Here is a 17,591-nt window from a genome sequence, read left to right as displayed (position 1 = left end):
ATCACTGTGAGCTGCATGGGGGGAAATGGTGTTCAGCCGCTTTGAAGTTGCAGAACTCCTGGCTTGAAGAGCTTGCTGAATCTGAGGTCGTTTGCAGAAACACTTGGCACCAGACTGCGGATCCTCATACTTCTGAGTGATCTTTGGGCAGGAGGAATGAACTATTCACTATCTCAGTAAATAGGAAGGAAGCAAGTTGAGAGTATCTGGAACTGAAAGCACATTTCGATTGACGATCTGAAACGCGATTGCGCTAACTGAAAAAAAAAAGTTGATTGCAGGACTTCAGTTTTTTTTTTGAAGTTTTTTTTTTGAGAGGACTTCAAATTAAAGAAAGACGGAGGGTTATTTAACCGCAGCCATTATTTGAAGCGGTTCATTGCCGTTGTCTTGAACCCTCCTTGTTGCTGTCCTCCTAACCCGAGTGTTGTGATGCATATTCCCGTAGATCCCAGCACTAGCAGGCGCTTCACTCCTCCGTCCACCACGCTGACTTCCAGCTCGGGGAAGATGAGCGAACCGGTGTCACTGACTCAGCCCAACCCAGCAGGGCTGTCCCGAATCCGGCCCGAGACCCGCACCGTGGTCGATGTCCTGCAGGATCACGCTGGTGAATTAGTCCGGACTGACAGCCCCAACTTCCTCTGCTCGGTGCTTCCTTCACACTGGAGGTGCAACAAGACACTGCCTGTGGCATTTAAGGTCAGTAACGTATCTGTTGGCTGAAACTTTTTGTCAAATTGGGAAAGTTTCTGCCGCATTACAACCACAACCGCAATATTCATATACAGGTCTGTGTAGGAATACAATAATGATAAGGCCATTATCTACAAGTTTAATTAACACATGCGTGACTTTTAAAAAAATTACAGTAAAAATGTAACAAAATAAAAATAGAATTACTTTAAAAGTCTACACCGTCCGTGCAGAGGTTCAGTTAGACTGTGTTCTTGACAGTGAAAGTGTAGATTTTTAAAAAAAGTTTACACCATACTCTTTTGCCATAAATACATTGTTACTAATCTAATGGAATTGACAATGTAAGTGATTGGACTACAACACGCAGTTCAGGAATGTAATGTAACGTACCTACTGCTTGTCTAGTACGAATATAATTTATACACCAGCACCAGAATCAAGTGGTATATGTAATGATGTGGGATCTATGATAATTCTATCTGGTAACATAACACAATCTGTGCTGAATTCATCCAGAGCATACAAGTTGAGGGTCAAAACGTCGCCGGTAGCTTTTCAACATTTTAAGAAAAAAAACATGGATTTGTTTCTTTTCTTGGATTTAAGCAAGCATTACAAATGATTGGAAATTTCTTTTATGCTTCACCATTCTGTTTCTAATCATCAGCCCGTTCAATTGAGTGGGATGTCCCATCAACTCAGCGTCAGAAAGTGGGCCTACTGCTCTCTGCGATATATTTCAATACTTATGACATTATAGAGATGAGGAAATGGTCGCATTTTGTCAGTGCGAATTATGCCATATGCATAAGCAACACATACATTACATTTCTGGAGGCACAAATTCAACGCATCAACATTTTCAGATAACTAATATGGACAAAAACTTGAAGTAAGTAAAATAGAAAACAAGCAAATCCTCCTTCACAACGCACAAGACACAAATCGAAATGTAATTAGCCTTCAAATTGTACAAAAATCCTAATTGTATGGTTTGAGTCGAGGTGAGAGTTTGTGCAGGTGTTCAGCAATCCGCGTGCTAATGTTCTGTTAGTTTAAAACAAGAGAAGTGAATATAACAGTGCCACGGAAACGCTCATACTCTCAATAATAATAATAGTAATAATAATGACTTATGGAAAACCCAATCTTGGTGCTGCAGGAAAACTGGAATAATAATTATAATGGAGTTTTCACAAAATTCAAAGAAGCAGAATAAACCGGGGTTGTTGCATTCAAAGTACAAACTAATTCACTGAAATGCAGTAGTGCCTCAAATTGGATTGAAATCCATGGGCAAGATTCCAGCTCTTTGCTTTGAAACTGATGTCCTTGTTGGTGATAAAATGTACAATATACTCTAATTTAATTAAAGATATAGATACTCACACATGCAAACATTTAATGCACCGAATATAAATTGACATCACCCTTTTCCCCCAAATACTATTAGGGGATTAATAATGAAATTATCTATATTTATACCGAATTGGCGTTGATTTTATTTTAGTGTAGATACAGAAATTGTCGTGCATTGCCGTGTGGGTTGTATTTCCGAGCTATCAGCGCGTTTTGTGTGTGGGTTTCAGTTCTTTTTCGCAGTGTTTAACCCCAGCAATGATTCGCTTGTGCAGGTCGTGGCCCTTGGAGATGTTCCTGATGGAACCCTGGTCACTGTGATGGCTGGAAACGACGAAAACTATTCGGCAGAACTCCGGAACGCTTCAGCTGTCATGAAAAATGCAGTCGCCCGATTCAATGACCTCAGATTTGTGGGAAGAAGCGGACGAGGTATTTGCACCGACAACACAAAATGATTTGTGGTTTTTGGGGTTCGGGGTTAACAGTAACCTCTTTTCCCCTTAACACTAGATCGCCGCAGCTGGGAATGCTCTCGGTTGGTTTTCTAATCAGTAGATAAGTAGCGCACTTTTCTCCACCGATTGGAGGGTTTTAATTCATTTCTAATCATTTCAAACCGCAATTCACAAACAATTTGACCGCACGAAATCTATTCTCTTGTTCGAAGGGCTGTGACAACCCAACGTTTAACCAAATCTCTCCCTTTTCCCGCTCACACTTTTCTTTTAGTCTTCTTTAAATGCTTTCATTTGTAGTTTTCAGATAAATTGATATTAACATTAGGCCACTTTTGCATGAATTAAAGTCATTTGTGTTTTCGTATCCGTAAATGCCTCTCAAAATTGACATCTGTTCTGGCTTTTTTTTAAAAGAATCAATGTTCCCAAACGAAGCCCATTCGATTAGAAATAGATTATTATTTGACTGTTTTGCCCATCTTTGTTTTTTTTTCCCCGCGAATTAAGTTCAGCAGAAAACAGAATCAGATTATTTCTGCATTTCCAGTTTTAATAGCGGCTGGGCGGTCCTCATTTTAAATGTAAAGCCGGTTTGTTTCCACCGTCTTGTGGCATTTCCCTTTTTTCCTCTCGATTCTCTTTCGATTTTCCAAAATTTCTAAGCACTTGTAGAATGGGGAAGGTTTCCTTCTGCGACTTTTTATCAATTTGTCCTGCTGAACTGAATTGTAATAACAGAGAAACTGATTTTTTTTTGTATTGTGGGAGAAAATTATGATTGAACCGTTATTCATAGAATATTTCTTTTAAACTCGCTTTCGGCTTAGAACCAAACCTATTCAACCTGGGTCGATTTTTAGGCTTTCATTTGGATGTCCGCGCCTTTGTTCGATCGCTCAGTTCTTTACCTTAAATATCATCTGATCGTCTGTAAACGGCCCCATGGCCCGTTAGAATTATACTTTTTCTCAATAACTATTCAACAAAATTATTCAATTGTACAAGAGCAACAAAAAGGGGCAATAATAACAACGTCTCAACTTGCAAAGGAATAAGTACAGACTAAGTGAAACAAAAAGCACGCTGTCTGTCGGACGCGAACGCAACGGAATGATGATAAAGGCCAGTTAAACAAAACACGCTTCTGCTTATCTTTAAGATAATTGTTGGTAAATGCTACAACTTATTCATTCAGAAATTAATCTCTGGTTACATTTGGCACCATGTATTAATTTTAGCACTCAGAATGGTCAAAAGTGACCATTCATAATTACCTCTTTTGAGGGACCACGTATAATAAATTAACCTTCACAAACAAAGCAGAGGCTCTTAAATGATATAAACTGCCACCGCTCGTAACAAGTACAAATATGTTATTCAAACTTTAGCTATCTAATACCCTTAAGGCACATAAACGTCTGGGTATCTTGAGTGTTATCTTTCGATCTGTTTCCATGCACATATATTTGCTCTTATGCAAGGTTTGATCATTGCAGTTAAAGCCATTTAAGAAAGCAAGAAAAGGTAAGATTATTACTATAAGAAAATCAGCATGCAAGTTCAGTCGTAAATATAGTTTAGAAAATATTTAAGCAGGAAGGGCAATGTTTTATTAACTGCAGGGCCCATTGTTAGGAGACAATGTCCTTCATAAGAGCTCTGTGTAGACATTAATCTTTCACAAGCCAGTTGTGCTGATGTAGATACTTCATTTTTTATTATTCGCCCATGGGAGGTAGGCATTGCTGGCAAGGCCAGCATTTATTTCCCATCTTTAAATGCCGTTACTCTAGTAATTATGGCCCTGACCCTGGATGTTACTTCTGCTTCCTAAATTATTGGTACATATTTTAGAATATTCCTGCTGAACTACATCTGCTGTTTATTAGCATTCTATTCACAAAGTACCACACAGGTTCAAAATGTTACTGATTGTACAAGAATCCTATTTTTGCACTCACATAAAATTAATGCAATCCCAGGTTAGATACAAATTTTTATTTCCCTATAGTGTTATCAGTGTTTCATGATTTTAATTTAATTCTGAAAACTGTGAAGGACTGCCACAATAGGACAATTTTAAAATTTACTTGGATAATTTAATGGTATGATCATTACTGATCATTGAAAATTGCTTTAGATTTTGTCACCAGATATATTTAGCAGCCAAAACATTGGAAAATAAATTCAACAGTCTTTCCATTTACAGGAAATTACACCTTTAAAGTAATTTTGTTCAAACTAATTGCAAGTTTGTGCTCAGAATAGGCTGGAAACTGTTGAAGTCCATCTGTGTACATTAATTGTGGTTGATTTTTTAAAAAATAATATAATTGAGGCAGTGGCCCCTTTCACTGTGTTTTACTTATTCTGCTTTACAACTCCAAATCTCAGAATTGTATTTGTAGCAAGCAGTTCTATTGCACATGTATGTAAACAAAATACAAAGGAGATTCACTTCTAATGAGTTAACAATAATTGACAGGTGTAGTTCTTTTAGTGCTTGAAAAAGTTTTTTTATTCCATTCCAAAACAGTAGAACAGATTTAGGTAAATGTGGCCAATATTTTATTTACTGATATAATTGTAGCATTTGAACATAATCTAAAGCAACTAGTAACTTGGAAAAACAAAAGCTCCAGGTGAACACTTCATAAAAAGCAACTAACATAAAACATAACATAAAATTATACACAGTAGGAAATTTTGAACAATCAATTGATTTTGACATGTAAAAATTTCAGCAATTAAACTGACTTGTAAATATAATACTTGATCTCTTGGCTCAACCGTGAGTATTATTTTGCAAAGTTGAAGTTAACAAAAACCTTTCAGAAAGCTTTTAGTGTCCCTTCAGTGAACTTGGTAAAAAAAAACACATCCATGGAATTGTTTCAGTTTTAACACAAGTCCTCAAAAAAATAAATTAAAAAAGGAAACACTTTCATAACACCTCACAAATATCATCCTACCAGAATGCAGTTATCTGTAGTAAAGACAACATGCTAAGAGGTACTAAAGTACAACCTGCTTTGTTAACATGTACCCACTCTTGCAGTCCTCAATCTTACATTCATAGCAAAAAAAAATGTCTACTTGGAACCTATCTCATTTCTTGTGTAATAAACAGGACTTCTCCAATCTGTTTTAATTGATGTGAATCCTGAGATAATTACTTAAAAACTCTAGTAACCCATTTTCTGTGGGGTTTTGGCTGGTAACAATATATGACGATATATATTGTATCAAAAATAGAGTCCAGTGGAACCCTTGTTTACTATAACTTAATGCAACCTTGATGGCACTTCAGTCAGTTCAAGTACATAAACTTTTTTTTTCATTCATGGGATGTGGGCGTCGCTGGCCAGGCCAGCATTTATTACCCATCCCTAATTGCCCTTGAGAAGATGGTGGTGAGCCACATTCATGAACCGCTGCAGTCCATGTGGGGTAGGTAAACCCACAGTGCTATTTGGAATGATGTTCCAGGACTTTGACCTAGCGACAGTGAAGGAATGGTGATATAGTTCCAAGTCAGGATGGTGTGTGGCTTGGAGTGGAACTTGCAGGTAGTGGTGTTCCCATGCATCTGCTGCCCTTGTCCTTCTAGGTGGTAGAGGTTGTGGGTTTGGAAGGTGTTGTCTAAGGAGCCTTGGCGCGTTGCTGCAGTGCATCTTGTAGATGGTATACGCTGCTGCCACTGTGCGTCGGTGGTGTAGGGAGTGAATGTTTGTGGATGGGTTGCCAATCAAGCGGGCTGCTTTGTCCTGGATGGTGTCGAGCTTCTTGAGTGTTGTTGGAGCTGCACCCATCCAGGTAAGTGGAGAGTATTCCATCACACTCCTGACTTGTGCCTTGTAGATGGTGGACAGGCATTGGGGAGACAGGAGGTAAGTTACTCGCTGTGGAATTCCCAGCCTCTGGCCTGCTCTTGTAACCACAGCAGTAATGTGGCTAGTCCAGTTCAGTTTCTGGTCAATGGTAACCCCCAGGATGTTGATAGTGAGGGATTCGGTGATGGTAATGCCATTGACTGTCAAGGGGAGATGGTTAGATTCTCTCTTGTTTGAAATAGTCATTGCCTGGCACTTGTGTGGCACAAATGTTATTTGCCACTTATCAGCCAAAGCCTGGATATTGTCCAGGTAATGCTACATTTCTACATGGACTGCTTCAGTATCTCAGGATTCGCGAATGGTGCTGAACATTGTGCAATCACCAGCGAACATCCCCACTTCTGACCTTATGACTGAAGGAAGGTCATTGATGAAGCAGCTGAAGATGGTTGGGCCTAGGACACTACCCTGAGGAACTCCTGCAGTGAAGTCCTGGAGCTGAGATAATTGACCTCCAACAGCCACAATCATTTTCCTTTGTGCCAGGTATGACTCCAACCAGTGGAGGGTTTTCCCCCTGATTCCCATTGACTCCAGTTTTGCTAGGGCCATAATCAGTCAAATGCTGCCTTGATGTCAAGGGCAGTCACTCTCACCTCACCTCTTGAGTTCAGCTGTTTTGTCCCTGTTTGGACCAAGGCTGTAATGAGGTCAGGAGCTGAGTGGCCCTGGCAGAACCCAAACTGAGTGTCAGTGAGCAGGTTATTGCTAAGCAAGTGTCGCTTGATAGCACTGTCAATGACACCTTCTATCACTTTACTGAGGATCGAGTGTAGACTGATGGGGCAGTAATTGGGCGGGTTGGATTTGTCCTACTTTTTGTGGACAGGGCATACCTGAGCAATTTTCCACATTGCCGGTTAGATGCCAATGTAGCTGTGCTGGAACAGCGTGGCTAGGGGTGCAGCAAGTGCTGGAGCACTGATCTTCAGTACTGTTGCCAGAATGTTTTCAGGGCCCATAGCCTTTGCAGTATCCAGTGCCTTCAGTTGTTTCTTGATATCACACGTCACGCAGAGTGAATCAAATTGGCTGAAGACTGGCATCTGTGATGCTGGGGACTTCAGGAGGAGGCCGAGATGGGTCATCCACTTGGTATTTCCGCTGAAGATTGTTGCAAATGCTTCGGCCTTATCTTTTGCACTGATGTGTTGGGCTCCCCATCGTAGAGGATGAGGCTATTTGTGGAGCCACCTCCTCCAGTTAGATGTTTAGTTGTCCACCACCATTCATGACAGTATGTGGCAGGACTGCAGAGCTTAGATCTGATCCATTGGTTATGGGATCGCTTAGCTCTGTCTATCGCATGCTGCTTATGCTGTTTGGCATGCATGTAGTCCTGTGTTGAAGCTTCACCATGTTGACACCTCATTTTGAGGTATGCTTGGTGCTGCTCCTGACATACCCTCCTGCACCTCTTCTTTGAACTAGAGTTGATCCCCCAGCTTGATGGTAATGGTAGAGTTGGGGATATTCCGGGCCATGAGGTCACAGGTTGTGGTTGAGTACAATTCTGCTGCTGCTGATGGTCCACAGCGCCTCATGGATGCCCAGTTTTGCAATGCTAGATCTGTTCGAAATCTATTTAGCACGGTGGTGGTACCACACAACATGAGGGTTGGGTACTCTCAATGTGAAGATGGTGCTTCGTCTCCACAAGGACAGTGCGGTGGTCACCTACCAATACTGTCATGGACAGATGCATCTGCGACAGGCAGATTGGTGAGGACGAGGTCAAGTATGTTTTTCTCTCATGTTGGTTCCCTCACCACCTGCTGCAGACCCAGTCTAGCAGCAATGTCCTTTAGGACTCGGCCAGTAATCATGCTGCCGAGCCACTCTTGGAGATGGACATTGAAGTCCCCCACCCAGAGTACATTCTGTGCCCTTGCCACCCTCAGTGCTTCCTCCAGTTGGTGTTCAACATGGAGGAGTACTGATTCATCAGCTGAGGGGGAGGGGGTGGCAGCGAGGGTAGGGGGCAATCAGCAGCAGGTTTCCTTACCCATATTTGACCTGATGCCATGACACTTCATGGGGTCCTGAGTCAATGTTGAGGACTCCCAGGGCAACTCCCTCTTGACTGTATACCACTGTGCCGCCACCTCTTCTGGGTCTGTGGGACAGGACATACCTGTCCATGGTGGTGTCTGGGACATTGTAAGGTATGATTCTGTGAGTATGACTGTCAGCTGCTGCTTGACTAGTCTGTGGGACAGCTCTCCCCACTTTGACACAAGCCCTCAGTTGTTAGGATGACTTTGCAGGGTCGACAGGGCTGGGTTTGCCGTTGTCAGTACCTAGATCGATGCCAGGTGGGCCATTCGGTTTAATTCCTTATCGACTTTGTAAGATTTTGATACAACTGAGTGGCTTGCTAGGCCATTTCAGAGGGCATTTAAGAGTCAACCACATTGCTGTGGGTCTGGAGTCACATGTAGGCCAGACCAGGTAAGGACAGCAGATTTCCTTCCCTAAAGGACATTTGCGAACCAGATGGGTTTTTACAACAATCGACAATAGTTTCAGGCTAGCTTTTAATTCCAGATTTATTAATTGAATGCAAATTCCACTTTCTGCCGTGGTGGGATTTGAATCCATGTCCCCAGAGCAATGCCCTGGACCTCTGTGTTACTAATCCAGTGACAATTCCCCTGTGCCACCACCTCCCTTGATGAATGAATACTTCTGGTAACAAAACTGAAAATGGAAAAGATGCCAAACTCTATCAGTCCATATCATTTATATTTTAAAAAATTTTATTCCATAGTTTAACAGTACATTTCTGTCATGTGAATGGTTTGCCGCCTTCCCCTAGCCCATGTTTACATTTACTGTCCATGTTACCTGCAATTACATTGCAGAAACCTTTTCACAGCATCTACCAGAATAGAACAAGAACACAGTAAGTCTCAGTACAGGGGTTGTGTTGTTAAATGAGAAAACTGGCAGTAATTTAGGACTACAAAGAATACTCGTGGAACATTTTCTGAGGGATCAATTTTACTGTCAATATTTTTACTTAAAAGGAACAATGTAACATGCAGGATAATTTCACTTCAATCAGGTCAAACTGTACTAAATTTACCGATAATTATATTCATTCCCATTGGTTGTCCTATTGATGTCTGACTGGCACTGTTCAAACATTTCCTTCTGTCATCTGCTGTTGCTAATGTGAAAAAAAGGGAAAAAGAAAGCAACATTATGGAAATGTTGCAAAGGAATACCCAGACAAGTATTTCTCTCCTAATCTATTACTGATCAGTGTGCAAGAATTGAGTTGGTAAATCTGACTACAGAGCAATAATTTGTAGCAAATATATTACTATTAATAACATTGAATGGCGACTCGTGGCCAGTTTGATTCTACTTCTCACAGGCCACAATAAATCACAAGAATGCCCCATAAAAGCACTATGCAATGAACCACATCACAGGACTGGGTTGAGCACCAGATTACCTTTTTAAGAGTCATGTAACCACATCAGAATTTAAATTTGAAAATTTTAAGAAACAGCCCATTAAAAATCATGAAAATGGGAATGCCTGCCTTATACTAACATCTTAACGCTTGCTTGTTATCCGGAAAGTCTATAAAGCTGTTCGTTTGCATTATGTCACATTTAGTGGGATGAAAAAACAAAAGGTAAAACATTGGGATATGGTTGAAGAAGCTGGGCTGGTATAAGGCCGCTGAATAGCGATAATGTTGCTGTGGCCTCACATTCTGCATATTCGGGTTGAGCCGAGAGATTTCACCTGCATTTTCTCTCTCTTTTAGAGTAGCAAACGTTTCAAAAGTTTATTTAATGTTGCCAATCTGAAATTTTATGAATCAAAATTTATAATGATCTAACAGAAGTTGATTTTGTCCCAGTGATTGAAATACTGTAGTTAGCGTTCTCAGCTGCAGTCACAGCACAACGATGAGCCATCCTGGGCTTTAAAATGTTTAGGCTTTGTGCTTCCCATTTCTGTTCTTTAGTGATTCTTCACTTAACTCCTTGACCTTTGTTTCATTTCCTTAAAAAGCTAATCTCCAAAGATATTCTTGTTTCTCGCAGATAACAAAAGTTTATTAAGTGTAAGAGTTAAGTGGGCTTGAGGACTGCTGCTCACCTGCAGATGCCCTGTGTAGAAAAGGTCAGCTGATTCTTTCTCATTCTGTAGCACAAGAACGGTTTATAGGATTATCCTCCAATCATGTATGCCAGCTTTAAATAACTTGGTTCTCCAGTTTAAAAAGATACAATATGATTTTTAGTGTTTAATGATATCCACTCTTTGACTCCTTAGATTTCCTGTGCAACTTGAAAAGCACACATATGGGGGTATAATTTCCACTTTGCGTGCAAATGCTCATTCTGGTGCAAATTTTTCCCCAAATTGTGTCTGTTTTGAAAAGTGTTTCCCCGCCCCCAGAGGTTGTGCTCAAACTCATTTGCATGGCCACTGAATACAAAATCTGCCATGAATCAATGCAATCAATTAGCATTTTAAATGGTAACTTTTTAAAAATGCCATAAGTAATTTTCCTTCACATATTTAAAAGTGGTAACTGGGTGATGTTTGATTAGAATAGCTGAAATTAAGTTTATCACAAAAATAAATATTTTTAATCACAGTGCAACCCACCACCTGAGTACCAGATTTTAAATTACTGAAATCCACTTTTTTAAAAAAAAAACTATTTTCCAGTTATCTTGGGGTGCATTAGTCAGTTTATTTGTAAGTTAAAACAAAAACCACATTTAAAATTTTTTAAAGTGTTCCTTTTAATGTCCTTGCACCCAAAAGATCCAGCTTGAATTTTAAAACCTCCTGAAGGCCTGCCAACGAGCGGAATTAGCGGAAACTATTATGCTACAGCAACGCAAGGGTCAATATTTAGTGAAGATGAAGTGCTGAGCTGTATGAAGAGGGAATACAATGAATTTATTGACGTGTTTATCGATAAAATTGTCTCAATAAATCAGCACTTTTGGATAAATTATTTTTGGTTCAAAAGAAATCCACACAACAAAAGTTCTCAGAATAATACATTTGATTAAAGCACACTCCCTTCAGAATACTGGAGTTTGTATTGTCCTATGATTTACTGTACAGCCCTGTTAGGCCAATATGAATGACATCTGTGTGCGAAAATAGGGAACTGTCTCATTCAGTGAAGAGACACTCATGAATGGCACTGACAAATTAACTTGATATAAATGGTGGTTGCAACCTCAGTTTGGGCAAATGCTTGAAACTGACCAGAAGATTTCACTTCATTTTGAAGGCTGCCTGTGTTTCCCACCCACTGCTCTCAGCAGGGTGACTTCTTGCTTCTCAGTGTTGAGGCAGTTGAGGTCCATTGTGCTATCGTGTGCATCCCCTTCATGGGAGCAGAAAACAAACTCACAGAACCCAAGTGGCTCTATTTGGATCCCCCTTCCAAATGACAGATCATGGAGCAGTAGCGATAGTGGCCATGAGGCGACTACTGCCCAGAATGATCCTACCTTACTGACGGGGGACAAGTTAGGGGGGAGGGGGTAAAGCGAGGAAAAATCTATTTGACAAAACCAAGCTTCATAGTTACCCATTTATTTAACTGTTTCCCCCTTTAAAAAAAAATCCTAATACAACTATTCAATTCTACAAATCGTGCATCAGCCTAGGACATTGTGGTGTTTTGGAAACAAAAGTCTTGAAGACCATCATTAGTGTCAAGGCATGAATGGCCAAGAGGTGTTTTTCGAACAAGTTAAGATAAGGCAAGTTCATTAGTTCTTCACTTGTGAAAGGTACTCCCGTAGAGGTGTAGCCAGGAACTAATGAAATCCATCCCTAATGTAACAGACAGATTATATCCAGCAGGGTTTACTTCATAATAAATTATAGTTTTCTGCATTAAAAAAAAATCAGCAGTGGAAGGCTAAGCTACTCTGCATCAACAGGCTGGGGAATGTTGTCCCTCTTCCTGTTCCCTTTCCTTCCCCAGTTTTCAATGCTTGATGTGTCTGGCAGAAACATGGCAAAATAAACAATATTTTCTGTTTCTCCCCTTGTAGGTAAAAGCTTCACACTGACAATCACTGTATTCACCAGTCCTCCTCAAGTTGCCACCTACCACAGAGCCATTAAAGTCACAGTGGACGGACCCAGAGAGCCACGCAGTAAGTCAGAGCTCATTTTTATAAATATCAAACATAGAATACATTCATTCAGGATTAATTATCATCTGAGATCGATGCTTTAATCAGCTGTAATTACTGAATGTAAAGTGTTCATGAATAGGTTTATTCACTACTTGAAATGCGATTTCAGAGTTGTGTTGTACATTGATATCAATTATTATATATTTACACTGAAATCTTAAATACATGAAATAAAGATAATATGGAAAGTATTCATGCAGGATTAACAGTCATTTCAAATCAGAGGTTATAATCAACGTTAATTAATTACAGTATTTCATTGGATGTAAAGCACTTTGAGATGTCCGGTGGTCTTGAAAAGCACTATATAAATGAAAGTCTTTGTTTCTTCAGTTTTTAACCCATGAGTGGGCAGATTCAGTGCTAAAAATGCAATAGATCCCTGAAGTATGATTCAGTATTTTTAAGCGAATGCTGGGGGATATGATGTTATGGATATTTAACAGTTAAAGAGGAACCGTGTCTGGAAAAGCAATGAATTAGGCAACATGAAGTACAACTTGTATTCTTGTTTATGGATTGGTGCAAAATACTGATGTTAAGTCATGGTTATAAAAAGAACAACTGGGGCATTGAATCGTTTATTTGCTCCTTGACAGTAGAATTTCCAATTTAAATATTCAATGTCTTTAGCTGAATAATTTGTTGCTGCTACCTTATTATCAATAAACAGCCAGAGTTTTGGCTGAAAAATATTTTTTAAAATCACAATTCAAATTTGCAGGGTTGCAGAAATGTTGTACTTCTTGTGCAACAGAGACTGAACTGTGGAAGCATGCAGTCTGGACTAAACTCCCCTCTTCATTGTAGTTCCTACCAATCAAGGAATGAGGAGCTGACAACAAAGAGCAGAGATCAGTGCCATTAGTGGCCAAGCTGGGAGTATAATCCTGTTCATAATAATAAAAAAAAGAAATAAAACCAAGAAAATGCTGGAAATACTTAGCAGGTCTGGCAGCATCTCTGGAGAGAGAAGCAAAGTTCATGTTTCAGGTCAGTGACCTTTCATCCGAACTGCACTGACCTGAAACGTTAACTTTGCTTCTCTCTCCACAGATGCTGCCGGACCTGCTGAGTATTTCCAGCACTTTTTTGGTTTTATTTCAGATTTCCAGAATCTGCAGTATTTTGCTTTTATAATTAAACAAAGAAAGTAAGGTTTGGATATGTAGAAATTTAGGAAGGGATGAGAAACCAGATTAGGAAAAGCATACCTACCAACCAGCACAGAGGAAGTTCAGAAGATCCTTTTTTCCATGAGTGCCAGTGCCATGTGAGATTTATGAAATGCCTCACTCTTCATGTAGATGAAAGAATGCTTGGAGCAGGAAGCAAAGATAAGAAATTCTGTTTATTCCATGGCTTTCAGTTGTGGTGGGAGTGTAGAACCTAGACCGTGTTCAGTGCTGGATGTGACTGGTGACTGGTGACTGTGACGTGATAATTGGTTGGAAGGGACGATTTAACCCAAGTAAATTATTGCTTGGCTGCCTAATGAAAATAATATTTAATCCCTTAGGATTTTTTTTTTAAATTAAATTTTCTCTCTTCTGTTGTGGAATGTTTGAGAAATACTGAATGGCTTGTTGAGTTGTCCAAGCAGTACAACGACCACATATGATATTAAATAAACAACTTTGTAACTATATGGCAGGTGTTCATTCCTGACTAATTGCCACTGAAGATCAACTCTGCAACCAGCGTTAATTATTTAAAACAAGGTTCCTATGAATGGGCATATTCAAGCAAGAATGTGCCGTCTGTGTGACTAGAGAAAAGAAACACAAGAAAGCTATCAGACTGACGGATGTGTATTTGCTGTCCGATATGAGGATAAGAAAGTTTCAGATTAGGCGCAACTAGATCTGGGAACAATGCTTAACTTTTAAAAACTATCCCCAAGTTTGAATGACTGGCGATGCAAAGCTTCTTGAAAGAAATAAGTAAACCAGTTATCCAAAGGGCCAACGATATTTGTTAAAGGGGTATGTTGCCGCAGTAGGGAACTTTGGGATGAGCTTGGCTCCTGCAACTGCCAGGAACAAGCCATGAATTCCATTTAAATTTCCATTATCTAGCTTTGTTATGAATGCATTAACTCTTTTTATTGCTTCAGAATACATTTATTATAGATTTTGCTAATGTCCAGTTTTCCAACATAAAACCTACCTATTCTGCTTTATTTTTAATTGAGAAACCTCAGGTGAAAGTCCAAGGGCCATGCTTTGGGAAGCCGCCAGACATGAAATGGGTAGGGCAGAAATGATGAAGTAAACTGAGAAGCAGTGATTCAATGACACTACGTTTGGATTTTAAATGCCTGTAGATTGCAAGAGGTATGGGAGGACTAAGGAATGTAAGAAGTTCCACAGTTCTGCAGCCTTGAGGCATAAACTAGAGTAGGAGATTTTGCAGCGGATTTAGGTATAGATTGTGTGACCACTTGCTGGGTGCAATTGGCTGGTCGTGCCCTAAAATAATGGGGAATGACATGGCATCCCATTCCTGCTGCCTTCTGCTGGGTGCCCAGAGCACAAACCCGAGACAGGTGGTAGGCCCAATTAACATGCAAACTGGAGTACTATGACATACATTGGTCCATAACTCAACCAATGGAGCATGTGCCATGCAGATTACGCACAGTCTTAGGAGGTGATCTGGTGGAAGAGGAACCCAGAAGTCAAGATATAGATTATTTTTGTCGAGCCAGAAGGAGAAGAAGTGCTCCCCTAAGCTTCACAGAAACAATCTGAGCCACTGTTGCAATGGGTTTCACCCTATTTTCAACCACAACCTGCCAGTTCTGTATTAATGAGGCCATGCCCGGTCCTCAAATAGAATGGGTGTCCTATTGGCATTGCCGGCCGGTTAACTCACTCTGCCGGCTGAGTATTCAAAAACTGCATGGAGGGAGAATCTACTCCCAGATTCCAACACACTAAGGCTACAAGGGGAGGAAAAACATGGAGCATTTACATAGAAACAGGCCATTTGGTCCAACTGGTCTGTGCCAGTGTTTCTATGCTTCATGCGAGCCTCCTCCCACCTTACTTTATCTAATATATGACCTGAATGAAAAGAGAGGAAAGTTCAGAGCAGCAATGACTATTGTAGTGTCAATAAAATAGAAAGATAAATACAATTCAAATCCAGTCCTAAAAATGCAATCTATTCACTCCTATTAGTACTTATGATTAAAAGATAAGACTTCAATGCAAAAATCCCACAGATAAGATATGCCCAATTATTCAGATTTTACAACCCATCCCACCAAATACCTGTCAATTTCTCCTCAGTTTCTTTCCTCTCTTCAATGTACGGACTTTTTGTTGGGTATTGGGCTCCCTATGATGGCTCATTATTCATGTTTTAGCCCTGAAAGTGAGGGTCAGCAGGGTATTTGCAGTTTGACCAGCTTCAGCCCTCATCTGACATCCATGTATGCCTACCTCCAGCTCTGGTTGATGATCTCCATCAATATTCTGGCTGAGATCAGCTAATTTAGTACAGATCAGGGATTCAAAATTTGTTCTTGTGATTTGGACAATGCTGAAATAGTCATATTTATTACCCATTCCTATTTGTACCGGAAGCCTTTGTGGAGGTAGAGCTCCAACAATAGTGTTAGGTAGAGAATTCCAGACTCTGACCCAGTGACCATGATGGAACAGAGATATGTGTCCAAGTCAGGATGGAGCATGCCATTTGACTGAATGGCTTAGGTACTCGATGATTGCTCACTGAGCCACAACAAGAGCACTTTCTATCTTCATTGTTCTGGAAAACTCTGCTCCAAGCATAACATTTCCTGGCTAAATACTTATTACTTTTATCAGGGTTTAAAAGAGCAGTGCAATTACTTTTAATACATTTAATTTATGGAAGCATTTATTTCACGGTCCAAATATTTTAAGTTGGAAATTGTTGCAAATAAACATACTTCCATCATAAAAAGAAATCAACATTTATAAATGTGCATTAAAGGGAAGTAAATTATTGATGACAACTATTTCTTTCCTCACATAGCTGACCAACTGAAGATATTCCAGTTACGTGGTCTTAATGTGAGTTATTTAATAAAAGGTTTTATGAACCAATTCATAGTACTGAGGGAGCTCTCCGTGCACATTGGCCTTGAGCTCAGCATGAGTTGAAGAGAGAGCGCATGCAAATAGGGTGCATTGATTTCAGGCTGAATTTGTGAGCTGGTTGCAAAACTTTGCAAGAGTGCAGGGAAATTAATAAATTAGATGAGACTGTTTCCGTTTCAAGCAATCAAACTGATAATACCATCCACTTCCACCACTGTATTGTCCACAAAGCTCACCAGCCTGTCCCACTACCCTATCTTCTGACAACTCTGAAGTTCGCTTCTTTTCCAATACAGTTTATTATCCATTTCACATTTGTAGGCAAACTGCAGGACAATTAGAAATAAGATTCTCAAGGAAGAACAGAAAATTATAAACAGAGGGAGGACAATTTGAAAACTCCTATGTAGGCTGACCATAATGGTGATAATAGTTTTAAGTTTAGGCATAACGGTGGTTGTCAGCCTGTGTAATTCATTTCAGAACTATTCCTGATCATGCTGTCACAAACCATGCTATGTGTATGTTTCATATACCATTCATGCGTAGCATGTTAAATATCTTTGAAATTGTACTGTTTTCAAAATGCTTACGACTAGGAGAGATTTTCATAGCAACATAAGAGCAGGAGTAAGCCATTCAGCCCATCGAGTCTGCTCCGCCATTCAATACGATCGTGGCAGATCATCCATTTCAATGCCTTTTTCCTACACTATCCCCATATCCCTTTATGTCATTTGTATTTAGAAATCTGCCAATCTTTGCTTTAAACATACTCAATGATTGAGCTTCCACAGCTCTCTGGGGTAGAGAATTCAAAGATTCACAACCCTCTGAGTAAAGAAATTTCTCCTCATCTCTGGTCTAAGTGGCTTCCCCCGA

The 17,591-nt window shown here is 40.0% G+C and overlaps 1 protein-coding gene across 3 annotated transcripts in view; it reads left to right on the top strand.

The window, feature by feature from the left end:
- The window catches only part of runx3 (RUNX family transcription factor 3), a 198,081-nt gene that overhangs the window by 131,415 nt on the left and 49,075 nt on the right, over nucleotides 1-17,591 (top strand). For all 3 annotated transcript variants that reach the window (XM_068011342.1, XM_068011340.1, XM_068011341.1), the window contains exons 3-5: nucleotides 449-702; nucleotides 2,334-2,490; nucleotides 12,472-12,576. In XM_068011342.1, coding sequence (XP_067867443.1) covers nucleotides 449-702; nucleotides 2,334-2,490; nucleotides 12,472-12,576 — 516 coding nt within the window. The remainder of the gene's footprint in view (nucleotides 1-448; nucleotides 703-2,333; nucleotides 2,491-12,471; nucleotides 12,577-17,591) is intronic.

Source organism: Heterodontus francisci, chromosome 31 (genome assembly GCF_036365525.1).
Source record: "Heterodontus francisci isolate sHetFra1 chromosome 31, sHetFra1.hap1, whole genome shotgun sequence".
NCBI lineage: Eukaryota > Metazoa > Chordata > Chondrichthyes > Heterodontiformes > Heterodontidae > Heterodontus > Heterodontus francisci.
Note: the sequence above shows the minus strand (reverse complement) of the source record. Positions and strands in the feature narration are given on the sequence as shown.